This window comes from Thermobia domestica, chromosome 7, assembly GCF_964235325.1.
Source record: "Thermobia domestica chromosome 7, izTheDome1.hap1.1, whole genome shotgun sequence".
In the NCBI taxonomy this organism is placed as follows: Eukaryota; Metazoa; Arthropoda; class Insecta; order Zygentoma; family Lepismatidae; genus Thermobia; species Thermobia domestica.
Window position 1 is genome coordinate 74,287,080 of NC_137460.1, and position 21,412 is coordinate 74,308,491.

The 21,412-nt window shown below is 33.8% G+C and overlaps 1 protein-coding gene across 1 annotated transcript in view; it reads left to right on the plus strand.

The window, feature by feature from the left end:
* Positions 1-1,388: 1,388 nt before the first annotated feature.
* The window catches only part of LOC145690195 (uncharacterized), a 234,848-nt gene continuing 214,824 nt past the window's right edge, over positions 1,389-21,412 (plus strand). The window contains exon 1 of the mRNA XM_081764844.1: positions 1,389-2,598. Within this exon, the coding sequence (XP_081620970.1) occupies positions 2,554-2,598 (45 nt within the window). The 5' untranslated portion in view covers positions 1,389-2,553. The remainder of the gene's footprint in view (positions 2,599-21,412) is intronic.

Here is a 21,412-nt window from a genome sequence, read left to right on the forward strand (position 1 = left end):
GTGTGTGTGTGTGTGTGTGTGTGTGCACTTCTATTCATTTTTTTTAAAAAAAAGAGGTATTCCATCATAGTAGCTAGGTTGGCACGGTGGCTCAATGGTAGAGTGCTCACCTCTGGTGAGTGGGTTCGATCCCCGATCAAGTAACTTTGTGGTAGACAATATCGTGTTCGTGGGTTTTCTCGGAGTACTCTAGTTTCCTCCCAATTATCATTCCACCAATTCTTAACCCTCATCATTCATTGACCTTAATCATCATCCATCTCCTTTAGCCTAACAGGAATAAACGTGAGACGTTAAACTGAAAGATTTCATTTCATTTTTCATCACAATTGCTACTTAAAATCAAGAATACCATGGCAGCTCATGTAGTTAGGATCCCACGTTCAGCTATAGGTCCACGCCTCATATAACCTCAGTATTGAACAGGGCGTTTAACTCAAATCAACCAATATACGTCTGTTATTGTGTTTGTGTTTGTTAGGGATTTAGATTTGTGGGCTTTCGGCATCTAAGGCCATTTAGCCCGTCACGATTTGAGGGATGACGTCCCTCGGCGAGCACACAATCTGGGGAAAGGGAAGGAAGAAACGATTGGGGAAGGAAGGAAGCGGCCCGGGATCTGTAAGTTAGGTACCACCCCGGCATTTGCCTGGTGTGAATGAGGAAAACCCCCATTTAGGGTGGCTGGCCTGAAAAACGTGTTACACTTTTTTCGACCGAGTGTCGCCACCGGGAATCGAACCCGGGACCGCTCGCACGGAAGGCGAGAGCGTTAGTGTTTGTGTTTATACTGTGTATGATATATCTGGTATATTTTACTGTTTACGAGGAGGTATTTCCAGTGGTTGAAACCTTGCAACAAAAGAATAGCTTTATAAAAAAGTAATATATAGTATATCAGCAATGGTCAAACATTTCCTAGCTCCTCGTTTTCGTCGTCGTATTACAACAGAAATAATATTGTACACCCTCGGCGGGGGTGCCTCGTTTCACAACTGACCCCCTGCAGGTGGACTCTGGAGTGAGGAAAACGGAATGTGCGTGTGGGTCACACAAAAATCATAACCCCCTGCTATTACTCCAAACATTGTACTCAATATACATAGTATAATACCTTTTTATTCTCTCTTCTCCTCTACGCATTTTCCTTCAGGTCTTCATTTTTGTGAATTTGAACCACCCCATTCTGTCACCCCCTAAAAACCGTAAGCTTACAACAGGGAGGTGGGTGTTTAGAAATGCCCAAACTCCCTTCATTGATGCCCCCTGACAACTGCTGTCACGAACAAAACCAAACCAAAAAAAAAAAACTTTCAGTCAGTCAACTTTATTTCTTTCTAGTCTTCCTTCCTTTGAGAAAGTTCTTCAATCCGTCGGTAGAGGCACTAGTGTAGTCTCCTCCTATCTGTTTGGGAGCTTAGGAGAGCGCGCGGTTGCCTTGCCGACCAGTCGAAGCGTACAGTGGTTGGTTATTTCGGGTCCCCGATACGTTCTTGAAACCCAACGAGGAAAATGTGCTCGGATAAGTGAATATTAGTACCTTTTTTTTTCTGTGTGCGCGCGCGCGTTCTTTTTTTCATAAATAATTCTTGTATCAAGATTTTTGCTAAAGAATCGGCGTATTAAACGTTAACAAGTGGAAATAGAATAATCTAAAGAAGATAGAAACATCAAGATTTTTCTACAAAGTGAAATTAAGTACAGTGACATTTATTTATTTATTGTAAGAGAATTGCAGAAACAAACAAAACAAATCATGTTCGTGTATAAAAAATTTTGTAGTGCACATCTTTACTTGACTCGAAACAAAAATGTTTCTTTTACCATGATTGACAGTGAAGTGTGGCATTGAATTCCAAAATATTGAGCGGCAAAAGTGTAGAGAAATTATATATCTATTTTAAAACTGAAAATAAAAAAAGTGAAATATTTTCGTGCACTGATAGGTGAATGATTCACCGTCAGTTGTGATTAATAAAATATAAACAAATATCTGTGACAGAACTAAAATATTGATTACACCAACAAAACAGGTGACAGTATTTACAAACTTACTCTGTGAATTTTAAAATACCTAATATATATTACTAAGAAGAAGACAGTGTGTTTGTCTTGGTGACATTTTGAATATTGACTTGTGTGTGTCTGTGTAATTTCTTAGAGCGTTTGTAGCTATAAAACATTTGATATCGAACGAAACGTGCCGGGAGCTTACACGGAGAACTGTTTCAACGGTTCACCGCTAAAGCACGAGTGTTCTTTGATGTGCTTTTCTGCTAGTGCGCGCGACCACGCGGCTTAACTGACGAAACAAGGAGGGGGACTCCTTGCCTAACGCGTTATGATCACCGCCGTAATCTGACATTTTTGCAGCAACATAAACATAACACAATATCGATACGGATTTTTTTTTTTTTTGAATGGTGCTTTGACATTATTGTTTGTTAATTCACGTCGTTCATTTTTTATTTCTCTTTGTGTGGTGTTTTGTTTATGTCTGAATGGTTGTAGTACCGTGTCTGAAGCGTGGCGACACCTAACGGCAGCTTTCACATGGGAGTCTATGCGGAGACACCGGAATCACCCGGGATGCATTGGGTAAGAATATATATTTTTTTAAATTTGCATTTTTGTAATAATGAATGTTAATGACAACCCTAATTTTAGCTTTATATAAATTGAGGTAAGGTTGGCAATTTCAATTATTTGCTATAATGTGAACTTAGTGGTTAAAATAACCGCGTCAAATTTGCGATCCGCTGTTTTAGCAACGAGATTTTCCCGGCGAAAAGCCGTACTTACATTTTAACATCTAATTAAAATTGAATTGATGTCTAGGGATGCGAACCACCCGGGGGATGCATTGGGTAAAAAAATATTTTTTTTTTTAAATTTGCACTTTTATAATAATAAATGTTAATGACAACACAATTTTAGCATTATATCCATTGGGGTAAGGTTGGTAATTTCAATTACTTGCTATAATATGAACTTAGTGGTTAAAATTACCGTGTCAAATTTGCGATCCACTACTTTTAGTCGCGAGATTTCCCGGCGAAAAGCCGTATTCATATTTTAAAATCTAATTAAAATTGAAAGGACGTCTAGGGTGTTCTTTATAGTACAGTTGCCTACAAAATTAGGCAATTTCTTTCCTATCCTCATATGTTTCTGTCAACATATTATTCGGATTTGATTTGAGGGGGGGGGTCTGTAATTTAAACCGTGTGGCTTTTAGAAAGTTAGTAAAAATTGTGTCGAAATCTATGTAATCATTAGACTTATCGACTAAAGGATTCACGTAAGCAAGGACTATTCATTTTTATAATCGATTTTGTTTTGTTTTATTACAAACTGTCTTTGAAAAACATAAATTTGTAACAGTTTCTTCTTTTAATACTTTCATATGTAGAAATTCCTGTGCGGATAGTCCTACACAAAATATCGCAATTTTCACCCGCAATAGTTTTATCCGTGTCCGCGTTCACAGCACCTCTGTCGGCATCCGCACCCACATTTGCGAATAATGAGTTATGAGTTCTTCACTAAGCTTATCTCCCGCTGTTTTTAGTTTTAGTGGTCTAACTTTAAAAAAATCGATTAAGAACATTCAAAATGTAGAAGAAAAAGTAAGCTAGATATAGTATCAGCAAAATGATATATGAACTAAAATCTTCATTTAGTAGGCCTTTCAAGACCTTTTATTTAGTAGGCCTACAATAAATTTGGGTTATATCCAACAAATTATGATCTGCCCACCCAAATTTCTGGCCTATAAGAAAAGATTTGGAAACAGTCATTGATTCATATATCATAATAGAGTTTTGTATATATTATTATCAGTGGCCTATTTCTCAATATTTTATTTGCATTTTTGTAATAATAAATATTATTGACAAGCCTAATTTTAGTATTAAATCCATCGAGGCAAGGCTAGCAATTTCAATTAGTTGCTATAATATAAACTTAATGTTAAAATTACCGTGTTAAATTGCGATCCGCTACTTTAGTAACGAGATTTCCCGGCAAAAATCCATACTCACATTTTAAAATCTAATTAAAATTGGACGGATATCTAGCGTCTTCTTCATAGTACACTTGTCTGCAAAAATCAGGCAATACTAGTATGAAACTTTTCAAGATGAGATATTTTACAATTGCATATATCATAAAATCATTACAAATTAGGAGCTCCCTCGTAGCTAAGCGGTTGACGTACGTACCTTTGGCGTGGGAGACCCACGTTCGAGTCCCAGCGGGAGTGGTTTGGATCCCACATTAAGCTGTAAGTTCGCCTCTCATATATAACCTCACTACTGAAAGAGACGCTAAACTAAAAGTCAAATTAAATCAAATCAAAAGTAATTTTACTATTATTCTAGTGTTTCTGGTTCATGCTACCTTATAACTTGTACAAAAGAACATATTACAAGTCTAGTGACTTCGTGAGATAGGTCTCCTGGCTTACGCTCTATATTTCCTGTATTCTTCATTGTCTTCTAATTATTAACTGAATTTCAAAACAAAGTTAGGGTGAAGTTAGCAAAGACTCTTAACAGTTATTATTTATTATAGTTCTTTGTATAACAATTTGAAAAGAAATAGTTTGTAGACGTGATAGTTGTAAAAATATCTCCTTCGCAATTTTGTGGATCTTTTTAATATCTAAAAAAAATCAAGCTAGAAAAAGACCGAAATTACGAGTTTAATAAAAATATACGAACTCATTTAATTAAGATACTGGTAAATGTATAGTAATTCTGGGTAGGAAATTTGCTAAGTTTGATAATATAGCAAATATTTTCCTATCTCATTGTTCAAATTAGAGCGCAGAAGCGCCTTTGTTCAGAAATCCAAAAGGTGGGATATAGATGAAGCGTCCTTGAGGAAAGAACAATAAAACTACCTCAAACGGACTAATATAGCCTATAAAATCACATTAGCACTTCATATTTATTGTAGGACTTAAGAAAAGAAGTTAAAACCAATGAAACAGTTTTGCTCTGACGGTTATAGGCAATATCCGAAAAGTAGTAATGATTTCAGATTTTCTCCAGGAGGGTGAAGGAAAATTTTAATACACTGGGGGGGGGGGATTAGTACAGTAGACTCTCGATTGTCGGAAGTGGTTGGTACAGATAAGCAAAAATTTGGATAATATGGAGATCAGCTGTTATTAGGTACGTACAGCAGTGCGTATTGTAAATGACTTTTTTATATACAGGAATTGTTTATTACAGTGTACTAAAACGAATAAAAACCGAATATTTTTTATGTACATACAATATCTTACAAAACTTATTTTTTAAAGAAGGTTTGGAACTTAGCGGTTCGGCAACAATCAGTAGATGCTCACTCTCTCTTACAAAAACTGTAATCTGGATTTTATACTGCCTCGATAAACCCAGAGGTTTTGGTAACCGGAACTCGGATAATCGCGAGTCTATTGTATAAAAAAATTACAGTGAAGTACCGGCAATCCGAACATCCGGTTAACCCGAACAGGTCCGGGAGGAAATTTTTGTGGCGAAAATACGGTTTTAGGAAATTAATAACTAAAAGGATGAATATGGCTGCATGTTATCGTAGAAAACAAAGTAAACTTCCGTTAAATACACGCACAAAGATAATAATAACCCTAACGGAAAAAATGTAACTACGTACTGCACGTGGAAAAATAAAGGCATCAAGTTTTTCCAACAATATTACATTTTTCCAGTACTGTACATATGTTGTAGTCAGAGAATATATTTTGAAATACTATACGCTATGTATTAGGACACAACAGACCCGTTTACCCGCTTCAAACCGTGATTTTATTGTTATTCCGGCTAATTCGAACAATCACGAAATCCGAACAGGGTTCGGTCCCAATTAGTTCGGATTAGCGGGACTTCACTGTACTGAGAATCTATATTGAGCACGATAGAATATATGGTTCCGGAAGGAAACTCGTGGCTCTGGGAAGAAAATTTCCCCTGGGCCACACTTTTATATCATTACTGCCCAAATGGATAATCAACTTTAATATAGAAGAAGTCCAATAATTAATGTACTTCGTTGCGGGATCACAAAAAAAAAAAAAAAAAAAAAACTTTTCACTATTTTGATAACTTTATTCACTACTCGCAAATCAAATTGAAGCACATACGCAAAATGTTCAGTAAATATTCGCATTTGCTTAAATCTTTGCCAATGTAATTGAATTAAAAAAAAGAAAAGAGAGAGAAAGAGAGAGAGAAATGCTGCGTGATATTGAGAAATTGAAAGACCATATATAGGCCAATTATAATAATTGATTGTCACTTTATTCTGCAACAAGAAATATTGTCGAAACTAAATTTTCCTTAAAATCTATCCCTTGGAGCGGGATAAAGTACGGTATTTTTAAAACAAGTTGAAAATTAAATAAATCAAATTTGTTTTCGTACATATGCAACAAATGGCTTACATCAGGGATAGATAATTCATGTTCTGTTCTGGGCAAGGGTGGTCGGCTACATAAAACCCATTAGCGTTGTAATACATACTAATGTAGAAATAATAATAATATGTTACATAGTTTTACCAGAAAATTATGATTAATTGTACGTAGCAAATTCCAGATATCAACACCAGTCTTTACAAAATTACTTCTTTTATTCCTCTGATTAGTTAAGCTGGTTCATGATATTTTCATCACTTAATGAAAACCAACTTTAAATTGGTAAATTTTGTAAAGACAGGGCTCTAATCTTCTTCCTTTCCTTTAATATCTCAGAGATAATTTATTACCATTTTATTCATTTATCATACAATGAAATATAGAAATTTGGATATATATTGTGCAACCTCTTAAACAATTTGAGAATTGACCTTTTTTCTCAACTTCGCTTTTACTAACCATTATTTAGAGACAAGTGACAAATATTTCAACAAAGCAGGACACTACATGGAGAGAAGACGAAAATAGGAAATCAACTCTGAGAATTTAAACTACTTGCATCTTTTGCTTACGAAATATTTCGCGATCCGTATGTTATCGGGTTCTTACACCTTAGATATTTTTTTATTCGGAAGGTTCTGGACTTGAGCACCGCTATCAGCCATCGTAAGCAGAGTTCTCCAGATTTTTTTTTTTTTTTTTTTTTTGTCAGATATATCATATGGATGCCGGATAGTGTCCTTTAAATATATACCATATATGTTCATCTCCTATCACCGGCTATTTTCTCTGTGTAAAGTACCCTTTATAGCGGCTATTTTCTCTATGCAAATTACCCTTTTATACTGCCTATTTTCTCATGTAAAATTGTTTCAGCTAATTGTTGTAAACTGTTTCTGTACATTAATGACCTAATTAATCTATTGATACTCATTGTTTTATTCAAATGTGAGTTACAAATAATTAATTTCGACCAGGGATTAATAAATGCCAGTAAGGAATTAAATATAGTCCTAAAGAATTAAAAATGCTGATAAAGAATTAATAAATGTCGCCAGAAGGAATTAAAAATAGCCATAAAGAATTAATAATGTCGATCAGTTAAGAAATTAGAAATTAACATAAGGAATTGAAAATGGCTATTAAAAACTAATAAATTTTCGTAAGGAATATTATAAATAGATACAGAAGTGTCGATTTATTAAGAAATTAAAAACAGCCATAAGAAATTTTAAAAAAATCCGATTAAAAATTAATAAATTGCTGTAAAGAATTAAAATACCGACTCATTAGGGAATTAAAAATAGCCACTAGGAATTACAAATGCCGATTAAGAATTAATAAATGCCTATAAGGAATTAAAAATAGCCTCAAGAAATTTAAGATACCGATTAAGAATATGTTAATAAATGCCTATAAGAGACTAGTAAATATCTGTTATGATTCTCCAATACTTTGCAGAAAAGAGATATACTAAACAAAACTTGATGAACAACACTGTACATAAATTGCTTTTTTAAAAAGCCATTTTCAATAATAGCCACATTTTGGATTTAACCCCTTAATCTAAATTGGTTATTCTGCAGTATTTGTTGCCAACGGTAAAATGCGGGTATACAGTATGGCCTTTACATAAAGCAAACCGGGGAACCGCGTCATTTGGGGCTCCAGAGCGGAGTGCATTTTAATCAATAGAATAATAGAATAATATATTAATAAAAAACGCGATAATCTACTCACACCGGGGGCCTTACTTACCCCCACTGAAGCAAAATTAGAAATTATGCTGCTGCCGGGACTCCGTGCATGGAATGGCCCCTTGCTTCACAGTACTACTTTTTTCTTAACATTTATGGTCAACAGATTGTGCATCATTCAGTGAAATTCTGAAACATGTTAACATTTCTCTCCCGGGGCTCTCCCGTTTCCTCCCACTTTATTCATTCCACGATTTCATTTATTTCTCATCATCATCGTCTTCTTTAGCCTAGCCGGCATAAACGTGGGACGTAAAACTCACAGATTTTATTTCATATTTTTAAAGATGTAGTAATTGGAGATTGATCCGCTTGTTAAAACCCATTACAAGGACCTCTCTTGAATTGATTTTTATATAAGATACGTGATACTCCAGGATTATATGTATGGTTCTTGGGGGTCCCTTACTGCAATAATAAGTGGTTTCTTCTTCAAGAGAGCTACTAACGGGAAACATAATTAGACCTAAAACAAATCAAGTCTGCCTACAGATTTTTATTTTTTCTACGTAGATTTCAACAAGGAAAGGGAGGAACTATCAAAACAAGCTTGATTGTTATTTTAATCATATAATATACTACACTGAGAAAAAAGTTGTAGGTGGCGTACTTAAAAAGATAGGTTACATGCGTAATTCCTGTAGTTTTTGGACTTAATGTACAGCAGACGATAACTGAAAACGCATGTTTTATAATACTTTCTGTATAAGTGTTCCATCTATACGTACTTTCCGTATGAAACAATGTAGGCGGTCAGGATCTCACATACAAATGGACGTATATAACATATAGCTGACGAAGGTAACATAAGTATATGCACTTGATATACGGGAAACTGTTAGATGTCAGACATCCTGCAACGGCATGATATAATATGTAAGGGCAGTGCCTATGTAGCATACGGATAACGTATGCTCCGTACTGATTTCTGTAGTAAGCAAGAGGATACCGTATATTTGTACAATATACCGCTGTCCGGAGAACGGATTTTTCTCTGTACGTATCTCATATGTACAAAAGCAAATAACATGGTATTTTAAGTATTCAGTAACAAGTAATGTGATGTTCAAACAGTGGGTGTAGGGGTCCCAGTTTTGCACCGCCTATTGTTACGTCTCTTGATTTGATTTGTGGATGAAGATGCTTACAGAAGTATTCTGCGTCCAGTTATCAATTGACGTTACTCATCAAGAGTTGCACTTCAAGTTTTACATTGTTATTGAAAATTTTAAAAGTGTATGACTTTACAAAATATCTTCACGTGATCATTTCACTAGTACAACATAAACCATCAGAGAATATACAATATAAAATGTAGGAAACGAACTAGCATAGCATTTTCGTGGATCTATGGGAAGTTATTGAAGAACTTAACATCAAGTTGAAAGCGGGAGCGGAATCGGCTGTGAACTTGACGATTCACCTGAAGATCTTACAAAAGGAGATAGGATCCAGCACCATTACTGGTTTCTACTGAATTAGTACCTTCGTCATTGTCAACACTTTCTCCGCGTTGAACGTATCAACAGCCAATGAAGATATCACCAAAGAGTTAAACTTGTAAAATTATCCAGTAAAAATATGGTTACTTTTCAAACAAATGACACAGACTAGAATACAATTGTTAGTAAAGGCCTTGTTCTATCTACAACAGAAATTTACCCCGTTAATTGGTTTCGTTGGACGGGAGTTTAGTAAATTTTACTACACGCCTAATGACGAAACACAGGATAGAAACTGGTTAATTTATTCCGAATTTAAAAAAATTGTATATACAGTTTTTCCTTTGTTTAGTTTTGATGTCGGTTCAATTGAGAGAATACGCAACTTGAAGAATGAGCGTGAATATGTGAAGGGTCATTTAAAAAAAAAAAAAAAAAAAAAGTTTCACAAAGAATGCATGCAAAAGTTTGATCTCGAGAGAGAAAAACAAAGAAATCTGAAATGTGAAACAATTATCGAATATTTATCCCAGATCCAAATTCGAGTGTAGCGATAGTGCTATAAACATATTTTAGATATATTATTAACCATTGTTCAGTTTCTAGCATCATTCATTATAACATTCAGTACTCAGAAAAAGAAATATATGCTAATTTTAGTGTTTTTTTTTTTTTAATTTGCTACATTTGATACAACTTCACGTCAAATGACGAACAAGGAGATTAATAAATATCTTTTTTTTTTTTTTAAAAAAAAAAAAGTAATCAAAATCAAAATCAAAATGAATTTATAAACTAATGGCAAGCAAAAGCAAAAACTTAACACAAAAACATCGTTTGCTTGTCTATATTTTGACGGGCGATATACTCTGTCGTCGACATTTACTTTTGAGTCGAAGGAACCTCGGACTAGGCCTCGGAAAGGTTAAGGCATTTTGTAAAGTCAATCACACATACACATAGATACATAAATCCTCTGCAGTACATAAATATATATATTTTTAAAAAAGAAATCTGTTCTAGCAGAATAAAAAATTATGAAATATTATTGGAAAGGAACGACATAGTTTTTACTGCCATGAAAAGTAATGTTTATTTATTATCTTGAAAACCAATGGGAGCAGAATTTATTCTAAGACATCTAATTTTGTTCAGTTAGACATCTCATTTTGTGACCTATCGATTGATATCTGCCTCATCTTTTGGAGAAAATTGTAGTTAAAAACAAAATTAAAGAGTTAATTGAAATTTTGTCATTCAGATGGGGCTTATACGAGGGTAAATCAAAAATTATCCGTAATGTAGCTACATTGTTTATACCAACCTCTGTCCTCGTTTATTTTATTGTTATGTTGTTGTGGTCATGCTCTGAAAGTTTGATCCTAATTCCTCCATTTGTACTCTTTTTATTATAGATAGATCATGGCTGCTCCATTAGAAGTTTGAACCAAAGAGGAATAATAAGCACTCATCCGGTTTTTGTGGTCGGAAGGTGTGTCAGGAGTCGCAATCATCAAAGACTTCCGGCGCAGTACGGGAACAGTGTCTTGCCACAACAGAGTGTCTACGAATGAATTGAAATATTTGTGGCCGTAGACAGTCGTTCGGCTCCTTCCTCGTGCGTAACATTTGTGCTGCGACCATTTTTTGAATTTTTCAATCCATTGCGGCAAGACGCTCTTCCCGTATTGTACCAAAAGTCTTTGATGGATTACGCCCCCCCCCCCGATACATCTTCCGACCACAAAAAAACCGGATCACTGCTTTTTATTCCTCTTTGGTACAAACTTCTAATGAAGCGGCCATGATCTATCTGCAACAAAAAGTAAGACAAATGGAGGAATTAGAATCAAACTTTCATAGCGTGATCACAACAGCATAACAATAAAATAAACGAGGTGAGAGGTCAGCATGAAGAATGCAACAAAAGTTATAGCTACATTGCGGATATTTTTTGACTTACCCTCGTATAAATAACCATTCTGCTATTGCCATCGAACTTGATGAGGGCATACATACTTCAGAATCAATTTCATCTTTATAAACGGCTTGGGTAACCGTACAATATTATTTCTTTTAAGTTTACAAAAAAAAAATATTTTTGTTATTTTCTCAAAAACTACGCATGAGGATTTACACTCATCCGCATTATTTTGTTCCGCTCAGTAAGATCTATTGATTAGTATATGTCTGATCTTTAGACATTTCGTTCCCCTTCTTCCCCCCCCCCCCGTTAAACACTATTCATATTATAGAATGTTATTTATGTAATTGAATCTTGAAACTAAGTTATTGTTTAATAAAAAATGAAATGAAATTTTTGAGTTTTACGTCCCACGTTATGCCGGTTAGGCTAAAGGAGACGGTGTTGATGAGAGATGAATGAAATGGTGGAATGAAGAAAGTGGGAGGAAACGGGATAACCCCGAGAAAATCCACGCACACTGTGTTTGTCCACCACAAAGTTCACTTGGCTGGAGCAGGGCTTGAACCTGAGACCCCTAGTACCAGAGGTGAACACTCAACCACTGAGCCACCGCGGCCCCTTTGTTTAATAACGTTATATTAGAGCTTAAGAATAATTATACTATAGAAAATTCAACTATTTTTATCAGTATTTATGAAAGTCATATTAAAAACTTCGGAAGTTAATTCCTTTTCTATGTTTTTTCTCAGTAGTCTTATGAAATTTATTTTTAAAATGTTTATGCTTAATTGATCAACGTTGAATGTATGGTAGATATGTATTGTAAATCATTTCAGTCTGAATTTAGATTTTTTTTTCGAGACAGAGAGAGAGAGAGCTTATTTCCAATACTGAATTCCAATATACTTCATGCTTATTTTGTCACTGGAATGCTTACAACACGTGCACATTCTCATATGAAGAATATTTCCGTGTAAAGAAAGGGAAAAAAATGTGTATAAGCTATTTATGTAACTATAATGTTTTTACACAATAATTTAATTTCCTTATATGCTGATTATATACTCATATATAATATGTATTCTTAACTGATCTCGATGAGATATAGATCAAATAAATCTCTGCCGGAACTGTAGGATATGAGATATTGAAACACTTCACGGCTTGAAGAAACTAAGAGAAGTCAATAGCTATACAAAAAATAAAAAAAGTTTGTTTTTATTGACCAAATCATTTTTCAGCTAACGAACGAGGAATCGAACGTGAGTTCGTCGTTTGTGTGAAACCACCAGGGCCGGATTAACCCATCTGGATCCCCGAAGCTAGAAAAAAAAAATATGTCCCGTGCTGATTTTGCATAATACATGCCATAATTTCGCCTAATGCAGTACAATAGGAAAGTAAGAGAATACACATAGTTCTACGACATCAATTATGGCATGCATTAGATATATCTAATGGAATTTTCCAAATTAAGACGGTGGATGTAATAAAGAAATTTGTTTCATATTTTTGGTCATATTTTATCTTACGGTGATGATTGAGTCTTGTGTGATTCCTTTTATACAGACAGTTGAGATTTTGATCAGAGTGGAGGCCCCGTCTATCTGAAGAACCGGATCTACAGCCTCCTAAGCCCCCTTAATCCGGCCCTCGAAACTAATAGCTGTTACGTCGACTCTTCGGCTCGCTGTTGTATACACTGTAAATTAAAATCGTATTTAATTAGAAGTTCTAATTGTTTTCATTTAAGAATTTAGATTTTTCCCACCAACGACTTCAAATACTGTATTTATTTATCAGATAATTCAAGGATTTCGTTTTATCCTTGAATCGTAATATTATAATCATTGAATCGTTATAATATTATAATCCTTGTATGGTTATAGTACCGTATATCCTCCAATCGTTATATTATAATACTTGAATCGTTATATTATAATCCTTGAATCGTTATAATACTTGAATCGTATATTATAATCCTTGAATCGTTATAATATTAACGAATCAAGGATTTCGTTAATATTTACAAGTAAGCGATAGCACAGGATATCGACATATAGTAGCGTAATTATTTATTATTAAGATTAGTGACGCAGAGACCAATACATTTGCTGATTATTATTATCATAATCACAAATGAATAGTGTTTTCTTCTTTGCTCGCTGGACACTCAGGTTCGATTCCCATTGAAGGGTATGAGGTATTGGGAAGTTTACGATTTTCTTATTTTAGCAGCCGATAAAACAATGATCATATTTTTATTTTAAGTTCACAATACTGTTAAAAAGTTAAATTACAACGAATTACTAACAGATATGTTCCACTCAATCGTCCTTTAGTAATAACGATACATAATACTATTAGAGCGGTTAATATTCCGATAATAATCAATGTTATAGTAATAAACAATTGTTTACTAAAATTGTCCATCCATTTCTGCAATTTCACGATGGTTAACTGACAGTACAGTTGTCCGTCAATCCTTGTACAATTGCTTTAATTCTTTAGTACGTTTACAATAGTATCTGCGTTACTGTTGGAGAAATCAAGCAATAGTATATATATCCTATTAATTAGTAGTATATATTTTTTCATATTCAGTGCATAAGAAATAACGTATTCCACTATAATAAAAACTATGAAGTAACGTATTTCAGGATAATAAAACGATCAAGAAACTTATTCCAGCATAATAAAAACTATCAAATAACATATTCCAGCATGATAAAAACTATCAAGTAACGTATTCCAGCACAATAAAAACTATCAAATAACATATTCTAGGATAATAAAAATTATCAAATACTAATTTCAGCATAATAAAAGCTAGCAAATAACGTATCCAACATAATAAGTAATACCAAATAACGTGTTCCAGCTTAATAAAAATGATCAACTAAATCAGATTGGCCACAAACAACACAATTTTTAGCGACTTAAAAATTAGTTTTTCTCGAGTTTATCGGAAACTACGCATTAGAATATACGTGTCTTCAGGCATAGCATTTTCTTCAGTACTTTCTGATCTACCGATTGATATATATATATAGTAATCTTTGGAAAATATTTTAATTCAACAGATATTAAACTTTAAAGGTAATTATAATTTTGGGCTATATTTCATTGACCATACTATGTACTATTGTCTTGCAAGTGTCAAAAAGAAGTTAACTTGAACATCAGTTTCAACTTAACATGTGACATGATTCTTGTCAATTTCTATTTTTACAAAAAAGGAGAAAAAATAGTTTTTCTTGATTTTCCCGAAAACTACGCATGAGGTTTCATACTGAGATTTATAATTTAGTTCAACTCAATATGAAGTTTATCGATTGGTATATGTCTTGTATTGTAGATTTTGTTCAAATAAAGAATTATCAGTAGAGTAAACAATAAATTTAAATAATCTTTGAACAAGGACACCCCCAGGATTCTTTATCAAGGGAAGGAATTATAGTATTTAACATAAGTATATTTTAAATACTACAGTACGTGAGAAATATATATATTTTGACGTATATTCTTCGAAAATCCGAGTGGGGGGAACTGTCCCCTTACATCCCCCTGTATTGACATGTAAATTTTTGTTTCTCAAACTTACCAATGATTATTACCATCGATTCTCGCTATAGGTTTCCATTATGTTTTTCCGTACTTATCAAATGCTTCATATTCCATATTAAAATAAGTGGATCCACTTCTCGTATAGCGTCAGTACTGAAATGGGGCGGTAAATTTTAAAAAATAGGGCCTATATTTATACTTGAAGTAAATTTTTGAACGGGAGAGGGATTGATTTTGCTCCTGGAAGTATATATTCATTATCCTTTTTATTAGTTCAAACATCCCTTTAAAAAACTCTTCATTGACTTTTGTTCTTTGCTAATTGAATCCAGTTTCTAAATTGTATTTCTGCGAGATCCATCTCAACATAGTCCTTCTATATGTACCTAGGTCTTCCTAATAGTCCTTTTCTGATTGGGTATCCAGTTAAAATTTTTAAAATGTTCCTATTTTCTTCTTATGTGACCTGCTCACCTGAGCCTCCTAGATTTAATGGCTCTAGCAATATTTGGTAAACTGTATAAATTATGCATTTCCTCGTTATGAAGTTTCCGCCATTTCCCATTCCCGTTCCTTTTGAGTCCGAATATTCACCTTTAGGATTTTATTTTAAACTATTTTTAAGGAAGTATCTCAAAGTAATCGAAAATGTTTGGCAATCAGACAGCGTGATAGGCATAATTATTGTTTTATATATTTTAAGCTTCAAACCCTTTGACAGAATACATGAAGACAAAATAGTTTAGTCTGAATAATAACACAAATATTCTGCTTTCAAAATAGACAAAATAGGTATGAGGAGAAAGCGTGTATTGGTATACAAGCTTTTCCCTTATGTCTATACCCTCTATCAATACAAAACTTGGTATACATTTTTCTTATCCCGTGTAGTATTTATCGAGATGCATTTGGATTATGTGCTTTTACCCGGGACCACTCCAGAGCGGTCCAAAGTTGATGGAAGGGATTTCTGGAGGGAACTTTCCTGACATTCTCCCAATTTTCCCCGTATGTTATGCGCCCCAATACATAGCACCTCTGGAAAGCTTGTTTCATGCTGAAGAGAATGAACTATAAACCATGACTTTCCAATGAAAAATGTTGACGCAATAGCTATTTCACTGCGAGTCTATGATTTTCTTTATACTAACAGGGTTAATGGGCCCAGGGACTTACTTCGTTGTCCATGGCACTTAATTTTTTATGCATGACCATAAGTTTATTATGTTTATCGAATGGACTAGGTTTGATCCGGATGTTCGGATGACAGGTTTATGTCTGTTCCTTGTCAGTATTGAATACCATTTTATCATGGGGAGTAGAAATGCGCACGAAAAAAGATTTGTGGCTGTCTCGTCTCGAAAATGTGCTGTAAAAGTGATGTCTCGACTCGAATTTTGTCAGGAAAATCCTGTCTGGACTCGTCTCGTGCGCATCCCTAATGGGGAGACTTACATCGGAACAGCGTCTCCAAATTGTACATCTGTATTTCTAAAATCAGCGCTCTGTGAAGCAAATTTTTCGAGCACTTAGAGCAGCTTACAGTCGGAGTAGTCGAGTCACCGAACGCAGCACTATGAATACAATTTCTAACTGAATTTAGATTATTGGATGGTTAGCGATCGAATAGACCACGTCCAGCACGTAGCGAAGAGAATATAGCAGCGATAGCTGAGAGTGTGCGCTATAATTATGAACAATCGATTCGATGTTGTTCTCAATATCTTGGTTTCTCGTATCAATAACTTGGTTATTTTGCATGAGGATCTTGGTTTAGAAGTATACAAAATCCACCTCGTGCAAGAATTAATGCCGCCAGACCTTCCTTTGTGTCATGTTTTTAGTGAATGGACTCTGGAACACCTCAATGATGACCTGCTATTTTATCGCAGAATTTTGTTCAGTGATCAGGCCTTTTCTGGCTCAATTACCATATTTGAGCTTATGAACAGTCCAAAGAGTATCTAGAGCTACCATTATAACCAGACAAATGCACATTTGTTGTTTTTTTAGGCTGGCAGAATCATCAGTCTATATTTCTTCAAAAATGAGGATGCCCTGAACTTAACCGTCAATAGCATCCGCTTTCGCGCCATGATAACGGATCCTTTGCTACCTGAAATCCAAGCTTGTGATGTCGGTGATATCAGGTTTCAACGAGACAGCGCTACTTGTCATACAGCACGTGGTACAATGGACTTATTAAGAGTCTTCATCCCGGCGAAATTAAAATACCGCTAATTTTACAGTAATTATGTGATATCTTCAAATAGATAAAAGATAATCGAAATGTGGAACAAGAGCGCCCTAGACAATATTATTTTACATGAGAAACTGTTATCACGACTCACTTATCTGCTTTCGATTTCGAGCCATTTTGAAAATCGGCATTTATTTTCGCGCTTCTAAACAGCTGAAAACGGAAAGCCGCTAGGTGACTTGTGATAACAATACCTCACGCAAAATAATATTGTCTAGGGCGCTCTTGTTCCATATTTCAATTATCTTTTATCTATTTGAAAATATCACATAATTACTGTAAAATTAGCGGTATTTTAATTTCGCCGGGATAAAGACTCTTAAGAAATAATTTCGGTGAGCAACTGATTTCATGTTTTGGACAGGTGAATTGGCCATCTAGATCGTGTGATTTCATACCACTTTGCGGTTACGTGAAGTTTCCGGTCTACGCGGAGAATCCAACTTCGATTGAGGCATTGGAAACAAATATTACTCGCGTTATTCGCCAGATTCCGGTCGTTATGCACAAACAAGTGGTATTTATAACAAACGCTTTTGAGTTACCATCCACATTTTATTAAATTCCTAGGAATCTAAAAGTACAACATACTGTTTTCATTCTTCGATTTCAGCTAATATAAACTTTGTAGAACCTAGGACAATCGTTTTCAGATTTTAATTTTAAAATTAATTAAATAGTGGCATGTAGAATATTACCTGAACATTAATTCGAGGAGCAAAAAATTGCTAAAACATTTTTTTATTATTTGAAATTAACCATTGTAACACAACATTCCCATTACCATTCAATTTCAAACCCATTTTTGTAGTCACCGTTAGATAGTACGTAACTCTTTCACTGAGGAACTTACTTATTAAGCTTTCCATATCTGTTGCTATCAGAACCAGTCTCACAGGAGTAATGAATTTTTTTTTTAAAAAAAAAGCAAGAAAGATGTTAAAAATAAAGTGAAGTTTCAATGACGTGAATATCAGCAGAAGCAGTCATATTACGGAAAAGATTATACAGCTTATCATGAAACATATACCGTATAGCATTACCCATGGTCTGGAAGGGTCAACTTTTTTTTTTCTTATGGCGGCAGTCTAAATATTAATACTATTATTAGTTTTATAAATAGCCCGAATCGATTCAGAACATAACAAGGACAAAGAGTAAGATATTTGTTTAGTGGTATACTTTTATTTTCGTATGTACATAACAATACTTCTGAAGTTGGGAAATTGTCCTTTTATTCGCACATATTTTTACCGACACATGATCATGAAATACTATAAACGGAACATTGATCATATCTCATATTGGATTGAATAAATATGTAAATATTGATGTTTTTGATTATATTTTTGTTATTATTACTAATATATATATATATATATATATATATATATATATATATATATATATATATATATATATATATATATATATATATAAAACCATAGGCTTTTTTTATTTATTCCTTAGTATTTTGTCTGTGTTAATATACTGTTTGCTGTGACTAAATCAGACATCGAAAGAAAAATGAAAAAGAAAAATTTTTCTTACTTCTCTTCCTCACCATTTGTCTGCGAAATGTCTGTATGTGTAAACAACATTAGACGCATCAATCACAAAGATGACATGTCATGACCACGTTTCACTGTAGGCGATAAATCAACTACAGGATTTGGATAAATGGTACAAATATAGCATAAGAGAGGTTGTCATTTTATTATTACGATGTATTAATGAAAATAGTTTGATGAGTTGGAAATCATACTTTATTTAATCGCAAGGTCGCGATTTTGACCTTTGGAGATCTTATTTAACTTCTCGCCCAGATTCGGATTGTCTTAACTGGTGTTTAGGTTATAAGGGTGACCAAAAAATTTCTGATCCGGCGAGATCTGGAACCGAGATCCAAATCCCTGTTCTGAATTCCAGTCTCAGATCGAAATTCGTATCCATAATTTGAATCTTTGACCCACATTCGAAACTGAGATCAGAGTTATCTCCTGTAACTATGGAGCCTAAATTTACGATTCAGAATCTTTTCTAATTATATTATTATTATTATTATTATTATTACTAGCAGCGTTCACCCCGCTTCGCTGCGGTCACCCCGGAACGCAATAAACTTTGTTACTTAGATAATTTTTACTTTTTCGCTTTCAAATTGCAGTAAATGTTAACATTATAGCGCCTGTCATTTATGTTAACCCGCCGAGTGACACGGTCATGCGGATTGCAGTAAATGTTAACATTATATCGCCTGTCATTTATGTTAACCCGCCCCGCTTCGCTGCGGTCACCCCGGAACGCAATAAACTTTGTTACTTAGATAATTTTTACTTTTTCGCTTTCAAATTGCAGTAAATGTTAAAATTATAGCGCCTGTCATTTATGTTAACCCGCCGAGTCACATGGTCATGCGGGTTGCATATAAATACGTTTATTTTTACCTATGATGAACTAATAACAAAGGATTTGTACGTATGGACACTTGAATGGTCAATTATCTCAAGACACTGGTAATTAAAAATTAAAGTGATATGATAAAAACCATCTAGGGTCCAAATCCTAACAACCCCCCCAAAATGAAAGAAATTGGTTCAGCCGTATTAGCGTGATGAGTTCACAAAGGATTTGTGCGTTCTCTTTTATATATATAGATTATTATTATTATTATTATTATTATTATTATTATTATTATTATTATTATTATTATTATTATCAGATCAGCAATATTACGCCTTTTGTTCTGTTGAGTAAATATTAAAATTGTCTACCGTTGTATTTAATTACATACCGTGTAGACCTTAATTTTTCCAGTCCGTGTGTATTAACCTCAAATTTTGGCATTTTCTCTTTCTATTTTCATTTCATTATTCTTCCTACGTCATTTATTTCTCTTTATCATCCCTCTTCTTTAGCTAACAATTATAAAGATTTGAATTGATTGGTTGGTTGGAATTTAACCAATCTAATTCCCTTTTGCAGCAACACCAAGACTATATGATATTTAACCAAATTTGCTGTTTAAAATGGGATTCGAAATTAATATTTAATTCTTTATCCGAGACTTTAAGAGCATTCCATTCCAGCGGGGAGCGAATTCAGGACCATTCTGTCTCTCCTCGTATTCTCATGGGTTACACTACTCACATATATTAAAATTTGAACTTCTCGAAATAAATGAAATCCAATCACTCCAAATTATTTACGTACAATATTTTGTGTAAGAATAAGACAAGTGTACAACTCGTAATAACGATTTCGTAGCATTAAACTAGTACAGATGAGTCCGAAACATAACGTATAAAGTAAACAATTTAAGTAATCACTAACTTGACAAGCACACACACGGTCTGTGTTTAAATAATAACGTTTGAATATTCGTAAACAAGAACTGTGCAAATAACTCTTTAAACCATCTAAAAGCAAACCATAAATTCTATATCTCATGTTTATTTCCCAAGTATTATTGATTTGTGGTATAAAACCATTACGTGCATATACCGGTATCTTGGGACTTCTTGACATGTTTTTTTGAGTGTTAAACAAGTGTACTATCCTGTAATCAAAATAACGTTTTGACTGATTGGAGAATGTTAAAAATCTGTCATACACATGAAGTTAAAGAGCAAATTTAGGTAGTTAAGTAATTTATTTGCAGTTTCATATTTCATTTTAACACCAATTGACTTATAGCTTAATGTGAGATGCGAACTATATAAGTTTTCACAGGAAAAATAAATAAAGAACATTTTGGAAAGATGTATTTTGTTTCGCTTATCAAATTGCTTGATTAATGATATATATATATATATATATATATATATATATATATATATATATATATATATATATATATATATATATATATATATATATATTTTTTTTTTTTTTTTTTTTTTTGAAAATATAGTTCTGCATAAAACTGTGAATACGTAGAAGAAACAGAGCTAGAGCTCTCAATCGTCCAGATACCGGAACGAAAACCTGGATGATTCTCTGTGTTGTCCTTCATGTAGTATTTAGAAAGTTTCC